The sequence below is a fragment of the Balaenoptera acutorostrata genome, chromosome 8 (genome assembly GCF_949987535.1).
Source record: "Balaenoptera acutorostrata chromosome 8, mBalAcu1.1, whole genome shotgun sequence".
Taxonomy (NCBI): Eukaryota; Metazoa; Chordata; class Mammalia; order Artiodactyla; family Balaenopteridae; genus Balaenoptera; species Balaenoptera acutorostrata.
Window position 1 is genome coordinate 71,135,896 of NC_080071.1, and position 14,895 is coordinate 71,150,790.

General features: G+C 36.3%; 1 protein-coding gene across 1 annotated transcript in view; it reads left to right on the forward strand.

The window, feature by feature from the left end:
• The window catches only part of SPAG16 (sperm associated antigen 16), a 913,876-nt gene that overhangs the window by 128,682 nt on the left and 770,299 nt on the right, over positions 1-14,895 (forward strand). Inside the window, exon 10 of the mRNA XM_007187870.2 lies at positions 8,600-8,727. Within this exon, the coding sequence (XP_007187932.2) occupies positions 8,600-8,727 (128 nt within the window). The remainder of the gene's footprint in view (positions 1-8,599; positions 8,728-14,895) is intronic.

Below are 14,895 nucleotides of genomic sequence, written 5' to 3' on the forward strand. Positions count from 1 at the left end.
TTCAGATTTTCTATTTCTTCCTGATTCAGTATTGGAAGATTGTTTCTAGAAATGTATTCATTTCTTCTAAGTTTTCCAGTTAGTGTACAACTGTTTGTAGTATTCTCTTGATTTTTTTGTATTTCATGGTATCAGTTGTCATTTCTGCTCTTTCATTTCTTATTTTGTTTATGTTGGTCCTCTTTCTTTTTTTGAGGAGTATGCTAAAGGCTTATCAATTTTGTTTATATTTTCAAAAAACTAGCTCTTTGTTTCTTTGATCTTTTGTCTGATATGAGTATTGTTACCGCAACTTTCTTGTTATTTCCATCTGCATGAAATTTCTTTTTCCATCCCCTCACTTTCAATCTGTGTGTCCTTAGCTTTTAAATGCGTCTCTTATAAGCGGCATATAAATGGGTCTTGTTTTTCTTTTTTTTATCTAATCAGCCACCACATGGCATGTTTTTTTTTTTTTTTTTTTTTTAATGAGGATCTTGAATCAGATGCGTATGTTTGATTGATTGATTGATTGATTGATTTTGGCTGTGTTGGGTCTTCATTTCTGTGCGAGGGCTTTCTCCAGTTGTGGCAAGCGGGGGCCACTCTTCATCGCGATGCGCGGGCCTCTCACCATCGCGGCCTCTCGTTGCGGAGCACAGGCTCCAGATGCGCAGGCTCAGCAGTTGTGGCTCACGGGCCCAGCCGCTCTGCGGCATGTGGGATCTTCCCAGGCCAGGGCTCGAACCCATGTCCCCTGCATTAGCAGGCAGATTCTCAACCACTGCGCCACCAGGGAAGCCCCATGGCATGTTTTTGATTAGAGCATTTAGTCTGTTGACATTTAAAGTGAATATTGATGGATAAGTACTTATTCCAATTTTGTTACTTGTTTTCTGGTTGTTTCTGTGGTTCTTCTCTGTTCTTATTTTTTTTGTTTCTTCCCTTATGATTTTATGATCTTCCTTATTTGTATGCTTGTGTTCCTTTCTCTCTAGCTTTTGTATATCCATTGTAGGTTTTTGATTTGTGGTTACTATGGGGTTCATGTGTGTTGACCTATATCTACTTGTTTTAAACTGGTAGTCATTTACTTCAAATACATTCTAAAAGATCTACATTTTTTTACTCCCCTCCCTGACATTTTCTGTTTTTGATGTCCTATTTTACATTTTCATGTTTTCCCCTTCACTGTTAAGACCCTTTAACATTCCTTTTAAGGTCAGTTTAGTATTCATTAACTCTTTTAGTTTTTGTCTGTCTGAGAAGTTTTTCCTCTACTTCCATTTTAAATGATAATCTTGCCTGGTGGAGCATCATAGTTTGTAGGTTTTTCTCTTTCAGCACGTAAATATATCATGCCCTTCTCTTTTGGCCTGCAAGCTTTCTCCAGAAAAATCAACTGATAGCCATATGGGGGTTCCCTTATATGTGACTCTTTGTTTTTCTCATAACGCCTTTAGAATTGTCTCTTTGTGTTTAACTTTTGCCATTTTAATTATAATATGTCTTGCTGTGCTTCTTTTTGGAATCATCTTTTCTTGGGACTGTCTGTGCTTCTTGTACCTTGATACTGTTTCCTTCATCAGATTTGGGAAATTTTCATCCATAATTTCATCAAATACATTTTTGACCCTTTTCTCTCTCTCTTCTCCAGGGACCCCTATAATGTGAATGTTGGTCTGCTTGATATTGTCACAAAAGTTCCTTAAACTGTTCTCATTTTTAAAATTTATTTTTCTTTTTGCTGTTTTCATTGGGTGATTTTCATTATCCTAGCTTCCAAATCACTTACGTGTTCTTCTCTATCACCTAGTCTACTTTTAATTCTTTCTAGTGTGTTTTTCATTTCAGTTATTGTATTTTTCAGTTCTGACTAGTTTCTTATTAAAATCCTCACCATGTTCATCTATTCTTTTCTCTAGTTCATTTAGCATTCTTATTACTAATCCTTTGAACTTTTTACTCTGGTAAATTGTTTATGTCTGTTTCATTAATTGTTTTTTCAGGCTTTTGTTGTTCTTTCTTTTGAAAAAAAATTTCTCTGTTTTCTCATTTTGCTTAATTTCTCCATCTTTATGAAATTAGGTCAAACAGTTAGTTACATATTCCTGTCCTTCTGTGGGACTGGCCCTATATAGTCTGCATGAGTCCAATGGCTTTGGTGGCAGAGCTGAATCTGAAGTGAGCAGAAGTCATGTCGTCATTCAGTGTGTGCTAGCAGCCATCACATCGGCAGTAGGTAGGACTGGAGATGGAAGAGCTAGGACCAGAGCCAGATGTTAGCTGGGGCTTCTTTTCTGCTCCATAGCCAACACCACCATATCGGGAGTGGGTTGAATCCCATGTTGCTGGAGCAGAAGCCTGGTGTTCATGTCTGATCTGGTTCTGTTCCCTCGAAGTGTATGCTCTCTGCCCCAAGCATTGACATGTTCAGTCCAGAGAGGAGCATTGCTGGAACAAGAGGGGCTGGAGCAGGAGCTTGGCATGGGCCGACGTGTAGGCTGGGGTGGTCCCAGCACCAGTCAGAGCTCCAGAACACTCCTGATCTGCCGTCCCCCACAAATGCCAGTAATGGCTTCTTTTGCCCCTTTCAGATGCTGTGTCAGGTCTGAGTCAACTCCTTCCCCCACAACTCCATGCCTTCCTTAGAAGTGGCAGCCTCTGCCCTACTGGGGAGCTGCATTATAGAGCAAGAGGGTTCAGAGCAGGTGCTTGGCATGGGCTGGGGCATGTGGTAGGGTGGTCCCGGTACCAGTCAGAGCTCCAGACCACTCCTCATCTCCTGCCCTTATGAACACCAGTAATGTTTGCCCTCACTCCATTTGGATGCTCTGTCAGTTCTGAGCTGGCTCCGTCCCCCACATTTGTGCACTCTCCTTGCCTGTGGCAGCCTTCAACCTAGTGTGTAGCTGCACCATGGAGCAAGAGGGATGGGATCCAGTTCTCAGCTCAAGCTGAGGAGCATGCTGGAGCGGTTGTGGGAAACTGGCCCAAGTCCTGGGCAGTTTCAGTCTGCTTCCTCTGCCTTGTTTTGGGAGTAAGCAAGCATGTGTGCACTTTTCACAAGCAGAGTCTAAGTTTCTTACAGTCCCACTGTCAGTCCCACTGGTTTTCAAACCAGCTAAGGGGACTTGTCCTCTTGGCATCATACCCCAGGGCTGGGACACCCAATACGGGGTTTCAACTGCCCACTCCCCAGGAAGGGTTGCCAAGCCTGTGTAATCTCGCTCCTCTTCTGTGTCCCCTCCTAGGGGCTCAGGTGCCGATCTGATCACTTCTCTTACCTTCCTACCTGACTACGTCTGGATCTTTCTTACAGTGTTGTTTGTGTAAGAGTCTTTCTGCCAGTTTCCAGTTTGCTTTCAATGAGAATCGCTCCACATGTTGATGAATTTTTGATGTGTTCATGGTGGTTGGTGAGCTCCACATCCTCCTGCTCTGCCATCTTGATCTCCTCCCGGTGACCACTGTTAAGATTCTTGCTCTCTCTGTCTCTCTCTAAAAACGTTTCACAGATACATTAGCACTTACCTATGTAGAACATTTTTTTATTTTATAAAAATGGAATGATTTCCCTTATATGCTATTCTGTAAATTTGTTAAGTTAATAATATATCATAGAGTTAATTTTGTATAAGTGTATATAAATTTAGAGTGATATTCAAAATATTTGACAACCATTCGAGCATAAGCACTGACCAATCAGAATGGATGCTGGATGTAGGGTGGGAGAATGGTACTGGAGCCCCAGGTGTGCCAGAAATTACCTTAATTAGACAATATAATGAATAAGTCAGGGGCAGGGGTTGTACCCATAGAAGGAGCTAGAATGTGGGGGTGAGAGGAATATGGAGTATGTGCTCAGGGTATCAGCTGTTTTCCAAGTAGTATGAATATCTTTCAGTATTTTAACAACTGACAGGGCCATACTGGTGCACTAGGGTTATATCAGCACTGCATGTACCTCATCCTATTTAAAGGTAGTACACCAGAATAGTACTATAATTTTTGAAGTAAATCAAGGTATTGATGCACAATTAGATTGCTTTTAATATCTTATATTGTAAGAAATGCTATGTATTAGAAAACAAAAGCAAATCACAAAAACAAATAAATAAAAAACATAAACAGAAAAGAAAACTTGTGTATGTAATTTGGTGAAACTTTGTGAGCATATCCACAAGGCAAATTCCTAGCTGTGGAATTACCAAGTCAATTTTTATTTCGATAGATATTTCTTTGAAAAGTCAAATTAGTTTACACTCACCCCAAGTGAGAGAATATTTTATTTCCATATCTTGTCCAACAGTTTGCATTATTATATTATCAAAAATTATGTCTTTATTCAATTTGATAACTGAATGATTAAGGAAATATTCCATTCTTGTTTAGTAATCATTTTGTAATAGTTGAAAAATTGTTAGATTTGGAGTCATTTAGACTTAGACTTTTTGTTTGTATTTGGATTAATTACTATGAGTTTGTTTTCTCAACTGTAAAATGGAGATATTATGAATGTCAATGCAATTTTGCCTGGTTTGTTATTCCAGATTAATTTTAGAATAATTTTCTAAGACTCCTCAAAATTCATACTGAAGTTTTTATTTGAATTGAATTAAATATTTAAATCAAACTTCTGAAGTTCATTAATAGACTTTCTATCTGAGTCCATGGACTATCTATATTAAATCAGCCCTTGCTTTATATCTCTGAATAAAGTGTGTTTTTCTTTCTGTAGGTTTAGTAAATTTCTTATTAGTGTTCTATGAGGTATTGTATATTTTATTGTTGCTAGATTTGATGAAATATTTTTCTTTTATATCTTCTGTTCATTCATTGCATATATGAAGGTTGCTACTTTTATAATTTGTAGTATATCTGTAGTAATGTGGCCTCTTTATAGTTCCTTTTTCCATTTGGCTTCATACACATTATCTATCTATCTCTATCGTCTATCAATGTAATCACAATATATGCAACTTATCATAATTTCATCTACTTCGTTCCAATAGTTTTATTGCTTATTTCTTCACCTTAATATCTTCTGCATATTTCTACTCTAGCTTTTCTTTTCATTTATATTGTTCCTTCTTGAGACTGAGTCCTTGCAATGGAAGGAGTGTATTCTACTTATATTTGTGGTCTGGTAAACGACACTAATGCCCGACACAAAGTAAACACTCAAATGTTAAGTGAATGCCTGAGTGAATAATTTTGAGCTTCAGATTCAAGGTTGTTCTGGGCAATTCCCATGAACGTTAGCTCAATGGAAAACAATAAACAAGATAGAGAAGCAGACACAAGTCAAATGGCATAGATATGGAGCCTGGGTACCCAAGGGACTAATGTGGAAGGAGGCCAAAATAGATAATTGGCTTCCCAATCAGGATAGATACAGGGGATGCCTAACTGATATATCACTGAAATGGAGAGAAAGTTACCCATCTGGTGTTTCATCCTATGAATATAAGCACCAAGGCTGTATTTAATCTCAACTGGCTAGCCAGTGAAGCAAGGACTCCTTTTATTATTGATCCTGGGACGAAGAGAGATAGCCAGCAGTTACCAGATATGAGACTGTATTCCGACAGGTCGGGTCATAGTAAAGTCTGCTGTAATCAGCATACCAGGAGAAATTAATCCTGGAATTTGATTAAGATAGAGTATTTTATAATAAGTAAGTAAAGTATGAAATAACTCAATGAATTTACTCACCAGTTGAAATTAACATGTGCCACTAGTTGCAGCAATAATAAACACAGAAATAGCTAATGTTTATTAAGGATTTATTAGGTGCCAAGCATGTGATTAGTGCTCTACAGAGATTATCTCACTTAATCCTCATAGCAGTCTATGAATTCAGTATGATTTTGATTGTATTTTACAGGTGGGAGAATACAGCTTAGAAAGTTTGTTAAGTAGCTTGACTAAATTCACATACTAGTATGTAGTAAAGCTGAATTGTGAGGAAAAGCCAAGATTTTCAATCCTGACCTTTATTTCACATGGGGAGCTTTAAAATAAAATAAATACCAGTGTCAGAGCCTCTCTTTCAGAAATTATTACTTAATTGGTCTGGGGTGGGGCTTGGTGGTATTGGTATGGTTTAAAAAGCTACATGGTAATTTCAACATGTCCTCAGAGTTGAGACCATTGACCTGTCAAAGCACATTACTGAGAGTTTAGCTTTGCCCTCGAATTGTACCTTGTCAGTACAAAGGAATGATAATGGTTATGTAGCTTGAAACAATAGTTTTAAGATTTACTTTCCTTCCTCTATGCACTGTCCTTATTTATGTATCCTGTATTTACCTTTCTGATCGTGCCTGCCAATTTATTGGCTATTGTCTCCTGGAATGTTTCAGTATACAGGCTGGGTTATAAAGGGTCTTAACGTTTTCCCTTTGCAAGTGCATCTATATTTAGATAGGATTGCTGTTACTAGGCCTTTACTGCTCTTGTAAATCTTCTTTTAAAATAGTTGTTCAGTTATTATTATATTTCCCTATATACCAAACAGGTTGTAGTTGATTAGGTTTATTAAATGCCTTGTATTAGTTTTATATAATGATGGGTTTAACAGTGGTTATACAAGTTGCTGTAGATAATAAGTTTATGGTTCTAGATATTTCCATGTAGTCAAAACATTATACTCAGAATGGATCGTGCTCCACCTTGCTATGTTTTCCAACATAATAATTTATCCTACCTCCATTTCCAGCCCAAGCAATATTATTAAAATGAGGTACCATCACAAAAATAGGAAAAGGGGCAAAAGGCATAAATATACAGTTGAGAGAAAATGAAGTACAAAAAGAAATACAAAAATAGTTAACCTAATGAATTTACTGGCAAAATACCAATGAAATACAGTTTTATATACGAATTAGCAACAGTTTTTTCAGACTTTTTATCATGTAATTACATATTTATTATTTTATTGTTTATGGCGTCCTCATGCTAGAATGCAAGTTCCACAAGGTCTACTTTGGTCAGTGATATATTGTAAGAGCTGAAACCAGTGCCTGCCCTGAAATAGACACTCAATAATAAATATTCGTAAGAGAAAGAAATATGTGCATGTGTGAGTGTGCCCATAGCAAAGATGTGGTACTTTATATATATTACTATATAACTGGCAGGGGTGTGAATTCATGTAACAATTCTAAAGAGCAATCTGTGAAGAGGTATCATGTTTTTTGTTAAATGTTAATTTTATTTGGATTATTATTTATTTACACTTCTAAACTGTGTTTTAAGGATGTAATCAGTAGAGTGCAGATTTATAGACAGAAAACCCTGTTCACAGCATCGATAATCATAAGGCAAACAAATATAGCTGATGTTAAGTAAAATATGACATTTATCATTCTTTCAAAATAGACTAAATACTGTGAAAATGCAGTAATATAATGTTAAATGAAAAATGGAGGGTGGATAATAGAGCATGGTTCCAGTTTTGTAAAAATTGAGAAAGAGAGGCAGGCAAATTCTTAAACCAGAGTGATAATAGTAATTATACCAGGGTGGTAAGAATAATTTTAATTTTTTTATTTGTAATATTATAAAATGCATAAAATTTCTATAAGGATGTATATTACTTTCTTGATCAGAAAAATACTTCATTTATGAAAATTGGCTTTATCATTTTCCAACTCTGAGGATATAATAAAGAATCTGTTGGAATGTAACCTCCACAAGGGCAAATCTTTTTATCTGCTTTGTTCATTGGTGGATTCCCTATGCCTAGAATAATGTTTGGGATAAAGTAGCACTCATAAATATTTTTTGAATAAATGAATGAGTGTGCAAATGAATAGTATGTCTCCGTCTTTTAAAGGCAGTTTTAAAGTGTTAAGGGTAAGCAGATTGATTACTTCCTTTTTGTGTAGAATTGAACAATTAATCCATCCATCATTAAGTGTCAATTAAGTGCTATTCATAGCATGTCTTCTTTCCACTGAGGAGAGACCACTTTCTCATGGGCTGAAAATGATCTTTTATCTCTCGTTAGAGTTTGCTGGGTGGGGAGGGAAATGACCAACACATGGCAGATGTCGATTCTAATGTATGTGAGATTTAAAATGATTATGACAGAAATTTTTTATCTTTAATAAGTACCTTTAATTTAGCCCTGTGTCCTCAGATTTAAAGAAAACCATAATTATCAATTAATAAATGTTGTTATTTTGTTATCCAATTAAAATGTGTTTAGTTCCCCATTTATAGAGAACAAAAGGAGTATAAAAATAATCACAGATTTTGTTGATGTTACTGTTGGGGATGGAAACTTATTGCAAAAGGACAATAGACCAATAATATAAGACAATGCTATATTGTGCTTCATTGTAATTCAATAAGGGGATTTTTTTTCAAGTAATTTTTACTATGTAGTATGCAGTTTAGATTTATGCAAGTAGATATATGCCTTATTTAAAATTTTATGTTTTTTACATATTTTCTCAAAACTAAGATCAGGAATAAGGGATTTAAGGTAAATCCTGATGGATTATAATAGTAACATTTATGTTCTAATATAATATTAAATAAAACTGTATCAGTGTTTGCAATGAGTTGTCTATTTTACACAGAACTCTTGCTATATTTTTTTCTCTAGGATTCAGAGTTTCCCACTGATATGCAACCAAATCCAAACCTGTGTTTATGCAAAGAAAATATTTGTCCAGCAAAATTTGACTACAAGCTGAATAACATATTTAGACTTCACGAACTTCCAGTGAGCTGGTAGGATTCTTGATGTTTTATTAATACCTTTGAGATTTTATTGTCATGTTTAAATTTTGATGCTCTTATAGCTGTTTATGGTCAAAGTGTTTTGCTCTTAGCCTGTTTCTGAAATTGCTACTTATAACACTGAAAGAATCCGCTTAAAGCTGTTTCAAGAGTCTCAAAACTAACTGGTTTAGGCACTTGGTGGCAGTGCAGCCTAAGTGCACTACTGTGCATTTTTAATGTAGAGGTTGCAGTTCTGGCTTAAAATAAAGCACAGATTGTTTTTAGAGAGGTTTGTAGGATTTGTTTTAAAAATAGGATCTCAGCAACTATGCATTTCATTTGATTATTTTACTTAATATTTTATCAAATATTAATATTAATATTTTATGGTTTTTTCCACATTAACACATTATTTTGTTTTGTTTTGAGGACCATAGTTTTGTGAACCATAATCACATCAGTTTAAAAGCAAAACTTATTACTTGCTAATAAGTTTTATGAATCTGCATATTTACATTCATAGGAAACATTTTAAATCTTATAAAATTTATACTACTCCTATTCAGAGTGTTTGAGAAAAATATTTCTGTGGAGAATCAGTAAATATACATTCTACAATAGATTCTATGGTACTTTAAAATTTTACTAAGTGGTCAGCTTTTGTAAATAATCATGGATACATCATTTTGATTATGGCTTAGGTAAGTAATATTGTTTTCTTGTATTTGTTCATATAATCCCAAGTTTATATTATTGATTTTTAAGAAATTTGTACAAAAATGTACAGCAAACATTATGTAATTGCTCCTCTTATACTTAATGAAGAAAAATGTCTCAGAAGAGGATGTTAACCAACTCTAATAATCTACACTTAACTGTGGTGAGGTTTTTCTTGTTTTGTTTTGTTTATTTTGCAAAGTTTACCTTGCTCTTGATGACTGTATGTATAATTTACTTTCTAAGACCTATTTGTTTGGTTATTTTCATGTAGCAAGACTCTGCCATGACCAAAACCAGTAAGTTAATGAATTGAAAAGGTCTGTTAGTAAAAGGAACCATAATAATGATACATTCTTACCTTAAGTATTCTATTTCAACTTAAAACAGTTCATTTGCATTCACATGCCAGTCTTTTGATGTAAGGCCATGGCTTTTTCTTTCCTTAAGTGACTGTTGATTGGAATTCTACATCATATTTCTTGCATAAGCTATACCAATAATGCATCACTAACAATTTCAATTTTATGATTTTCTTAATCTGAAACAAGAACTTCAGACGCTCAGAAGATGATCTCCTCACATTTCCATGGCATTAATTTAATTTTCATTGATAGCAATTCTGCTTATCACACTTATATTTCATCACCTTGATTAGTTTTTAATTACATTATAGTAGCAAACGCAACTGGCTTATGAGGTTTAGTAACAACCTCCTTTGACTCTTTGTGATAGTGGACCTTAGCTGGTGGGAGTGGCTTGTGCTGGTCTGCTGGGGCATGGTCTGGAAGCTCTGAGCAGTCAGGGCACTGCTAGCACAGCCAGGGTGTTTTACAGAGAGAATGGGAAATGTTGACCAACGATTAAGTGGAGGTTAAGGGAAAAGCATTTACTAAATGAAAATGTGGAGAAGAGAAAGAGGGAAACATTTGACTCTTACTCAAAAACAAAGTCTGGATTCCAGTTTAATTTATTTGCAGACTTTGGAAAGACAGCTGCCCTGATAACTACTACTGCAACCCAGGGAATAATTTCTCTGTCATAATCTTCACTAGTTAGCCCATGAGGAGAGAAGATTCTAGCATTATGAGTTAGGCAGTAAAAAAAAAAAAAAAGAATTGTGAGTAGAAAACTAATCACTAATCTTCTAGTGTAACATACCTCAAAGGAAAATTAAGCTGTGACTTTGGGCCAACTCATTTACCTGGGCCTTTTTTTTTGCCTGTTTCTTCTTTTCCAATTTGTCTCAGTTTCTGCTTCGTTATACCGCCATTTCTTCATGGTCACAGGTTTGTTTTTCTCTCTCCCACCTATTTTATTCTACTACTTTATCTGTACTCTCATTCTATACCACCAATCCTTAACTAACCATAATATAAAATTCAACTGTAAATTTTTAGTGTTTCTCAAATAATTTCATATTCTCTGTTCTTAATTTAAAACTGAATCACCCCGCTCCCACCACCCCATATACACACACAGAGGTTTGGTACTTTATAGGTCTTTAATAGTATAATGTTTATTGACTCAATTATATGTTTCTTTAAAGAATAAAAAATGTTTTTTGTTTTATAAGTAACTGTGAATTTATTTATTTATTTTGTTTTTCAATTACCATCAGTGGAAATAAAGTTCTTCCTCTATGGTATATAGGTTCCTTAACTTCATCAAAATAACAATAATAGTAATGACAATGATCATGAAAGAATATCAATAATAACAATAAACTGTTTTACTAAGCATCTTTCAATGCCAAGATTCAGCTATTTTCCCCCCATCTCTCTCTCTCTATATATATATATATATTTTTTTCTCTCTCTCTTACACACACACACACACACACACACACACCACACACAGATGAGGCTCATAGACCTTGAGAAACACAGAGAAAAATTTTGTATCAGGTCTGGTTAACTCAAAAGCAGACCACAAAACATTGAATGAGCCACAAGGTATTTTGGAGAAAAAGCCCAAGGAAATAGTTTCTATTTTTACAATCAAGCATACAGGTATGCCAGTAACATACAACTATATAACCTATGAGGTTGGCCAAGATACTTTTTCCCCTGACAAGCTTGACCTAGGATAATTGCTTTAAACTTAAATATTAAAATAATTAATTAGATTGTGTTTAAGTGCAGAATTTAATTGTGTGTTCTTTCCCTGGAAAACACAGATTTATTAAAATGTATTTTACTATGTTTTTCCAACAAGGTCATAATAAAATAAATGCATATTAAATTCCAGATAATTTCAAAAATTTTAATGTCTTACTAATTTGCATTTTTATAGAGTGCAGTTTCATAGGTTAAAGAACCAGAAGGATTTTAAATCAGATTAGTTAACAGAGTTTTTAAGTTCTGAGATAGATGTCTTTCTCCTACTTTCACAGGATGGTTCCCATTAGCCTAGAAAATATCCTCCAGTAACTCCTATTAGTTTAAAAAAAAGATTTTTTCTTGAACCTACAACCCCCCACCAAACCTATGCTGTTTTCCTAGAAGTTGCTCTGCTCACTTTCACTAAAAAAGTTGGCAGTAGTGCTGACTGAACTAACAGCCTCCACTCGCTCTTCCATTCTCCCCTCCAGTGGAGCTCCCTTCCTTTCCTCTGCTCTGGAACTAGCTCTTGTCAGTCATTCCCTGCTTCCGTGTCCACCACCAGTGGCCACTTCTCCGTTCTCGTTTTCTTCTCCTCTTAGCTGCAGTCAATACGACCACCAGCTCTGCGTTTACTCTCCTGATTCCCATTATTTGCATGGTCCTGGTCTTCCTGCTGAGTCCCAGGCTGTCCTGCTCAGTGTCTTCTCAGCAGGCTGCTTCTCTGCTGCTAGACTTCCAGTTGATAGATTGCCCCAGACTCAGCCTCAGAGTTTCATTTTTTCACTGTCCACACTTTCTCAGGTGGCGTCTTCCAAGCTCAGACTTTAAACACTCTCCATATAGTGATAGGTAATCACCTTGGGAATATCTCTACCATTGCCATCTCTCTTGAGTTTGAATATCGAATAGCCTTCTCTGAATTTTCATGCTCAGGAAGAACTCTTGTTTTCCCTCAGAAAAATGGGTCTCCTGGTCTTGCCCATTTTTGCAAAAGCAAAATGTAAACTTATATGAATTTACTCAAGCTAAAAGCCTAGGAGTAGTTTTAACTACTCATTCTCTCACCCTGCAATTGCCACCATTAAATCTAAGCGTAAGTCTGATAGGCTTTTCCTCCAGAACATATTTACATTTTCCCACTTCTCTCTATCGATCTATATTACCATGGCCATCTCTCAAACTATTGCAAAAGCCTACAAATTCACCCCACCTTACTCTACAGTAATTCACTTACTTCACAATAGCCAAACTGATCTTTTAAAAATGTAAATCAGATAAGATTCGCTGCTTTTGGTACAATGTCTTCCCCTTGTTTTAAAGTAAGATCCAAACTTCTTACTGAGGCCTACAAGGCTCTGCAAGTTGGGACTCCTGCCCTCCTCCCATTGTGTTGACCACATGCTCTCCCCTGCTCCCTTGCCCAGGACTCTCAGCTACCCCATCTTCTCACTACTCTGCAAACATGCCACACTTATCTCTGCCCCCAGGTCTTTACACTAGCTCTTCCCTCTACTTGTGTTGTTACTTCTCCAGTTTGTGCACACCTGGCTCATTCTTATCTCTAAAATCTCAGCTCAAATATCACCTCCTTGGAGAGGCAGCTCCTGAAATATGTAACTAATGTTTTACTCCTCATTCCTGCAGTTACTGTCAGCCCTGTCATTCTACTTTATTTCCACCGTGGTTTTTAGTAGGCATGCAGCATAAATTTTAAAGTACTTTATAAAAATGAAAAAGAACATGAAATCTTAGTATTTTTCTAGTTTATGGGTGGCAGAGACTGGCTAGATTCTCACCAATTCAGTTTCCTCCTCGCTGGGCCCATTGGAAGATCTTATGTCCCAGTCTTCTGAAGTGTGTTAACCCTTAAGACTTCCATTGGGATTCTCTGCTGTCTCTGACTTCATCCTCATAGCTGGAGTCAGAGGACTTTGAAAGTGACAAACTGTGTGCTAGAAGGCACGTGGATCTCTGAGTCATGTGTGTTTGGAGAGTTCTCCAACCTTCATCATGCTTTGCGTGAGGTACTGCTTTAATTGCCCTGACTAATGCACTATATTTTTGTGAAAATGGATGAGTTAGGCTCTATAAGATGAGTGGAATTAAAAAAAAAAACAGACTGAAGATACTTTCACATTCACTCATTCATTCTACAAAAATTTATTGAGCATTTATCAGACACTATTCTGGACAATTAATTAAATACATAGAAATCTGTTCCCAGGAAGCTTACATGTGTTACAGGGAACAAGTAATAAACCAGTTGTGAACACATATATGCTATAGTGTGTTTGATGACCATAAGTGCTATAGAGAAACACAAAGCAGACAGAGGGAAATGGAATAGAGTGTGGCTTGAGGTTAAACACAGAGGCCAGGGCTGTTCTGAGAAGGTGGCGCGTAATGAAAACCTGAAGTGGGTGAGGAAGTGAGACAAGCAGAGAATAAGGAAGATGGTTAGAGGTGAGAGAATAACGAATGCAAAGCCCTTGAGGTGGGAACATGTTCAAAATGTTCCAACAAGGAGTCCAGTATAAACAGAGTAAGTGAGCTTGCAGAAGAGGAGGAGAAAACTAAGTTAGGTATTTGGGGACCAGAGGGAGTGTGACTTAGGGCCTTATAGATCATAGTAAAGAGGATTGTGAATTTTATTCTGAGAATGTTGGAAAGTTATTAGAGGATTTTAAGAAGAATTATGCAATTTGGCTTATATAACAACAAGATGCTCTGACTACTGTATGGAAATTAGACTGTCAAAGGGGGTTAAGGGTAGAAGCTGGCAGGCTAGTTAGGAACTATTTCAATAATTCAAGAGAACTGTAAAGATTACCTGGCCTAGGCTGATAGTGTTATAGAGGCTAAGTGGTAAGATTTTTCTTTTTTAATGAGAGAGTGAGCAGGATTTTTGGGTTGGCAGGATGTAGGGTGAGAGAGAGGGCAATTAGGGTTGACTTCAAGGTTTATGGTCAGAGCCAATGAAGATAGAGTGGCCATTAATTTCAAGGCTAAGGGAGGGCCCGGTTTGGAATGTTGGGTTTGGCATGTTAAGTCTGGGAGGCCTATTAAACTTCCAAGTGGACTTAGATGTGGATGGGACCCTTAGATTCTCCTGTGAACACGGTTCACAGCTGTGTGTGCTCCCTGGCAAGTAGTTAGGTTCATGTCAGTACTATTCCATGCACTTCCATGGAAGCAGTCACCAGAAATGGAAAAAGTGACTAAGTAGCTTTTAATGCAAAAAAATGGGCATTATAGAAATGTAATTTTTTAGCATGGGTCAATATTTCTCGTCTTGTTTTGGCTATAAATTATATATGTTTATAAGAAACCACGATTATATTCTAAAATGTGAGTT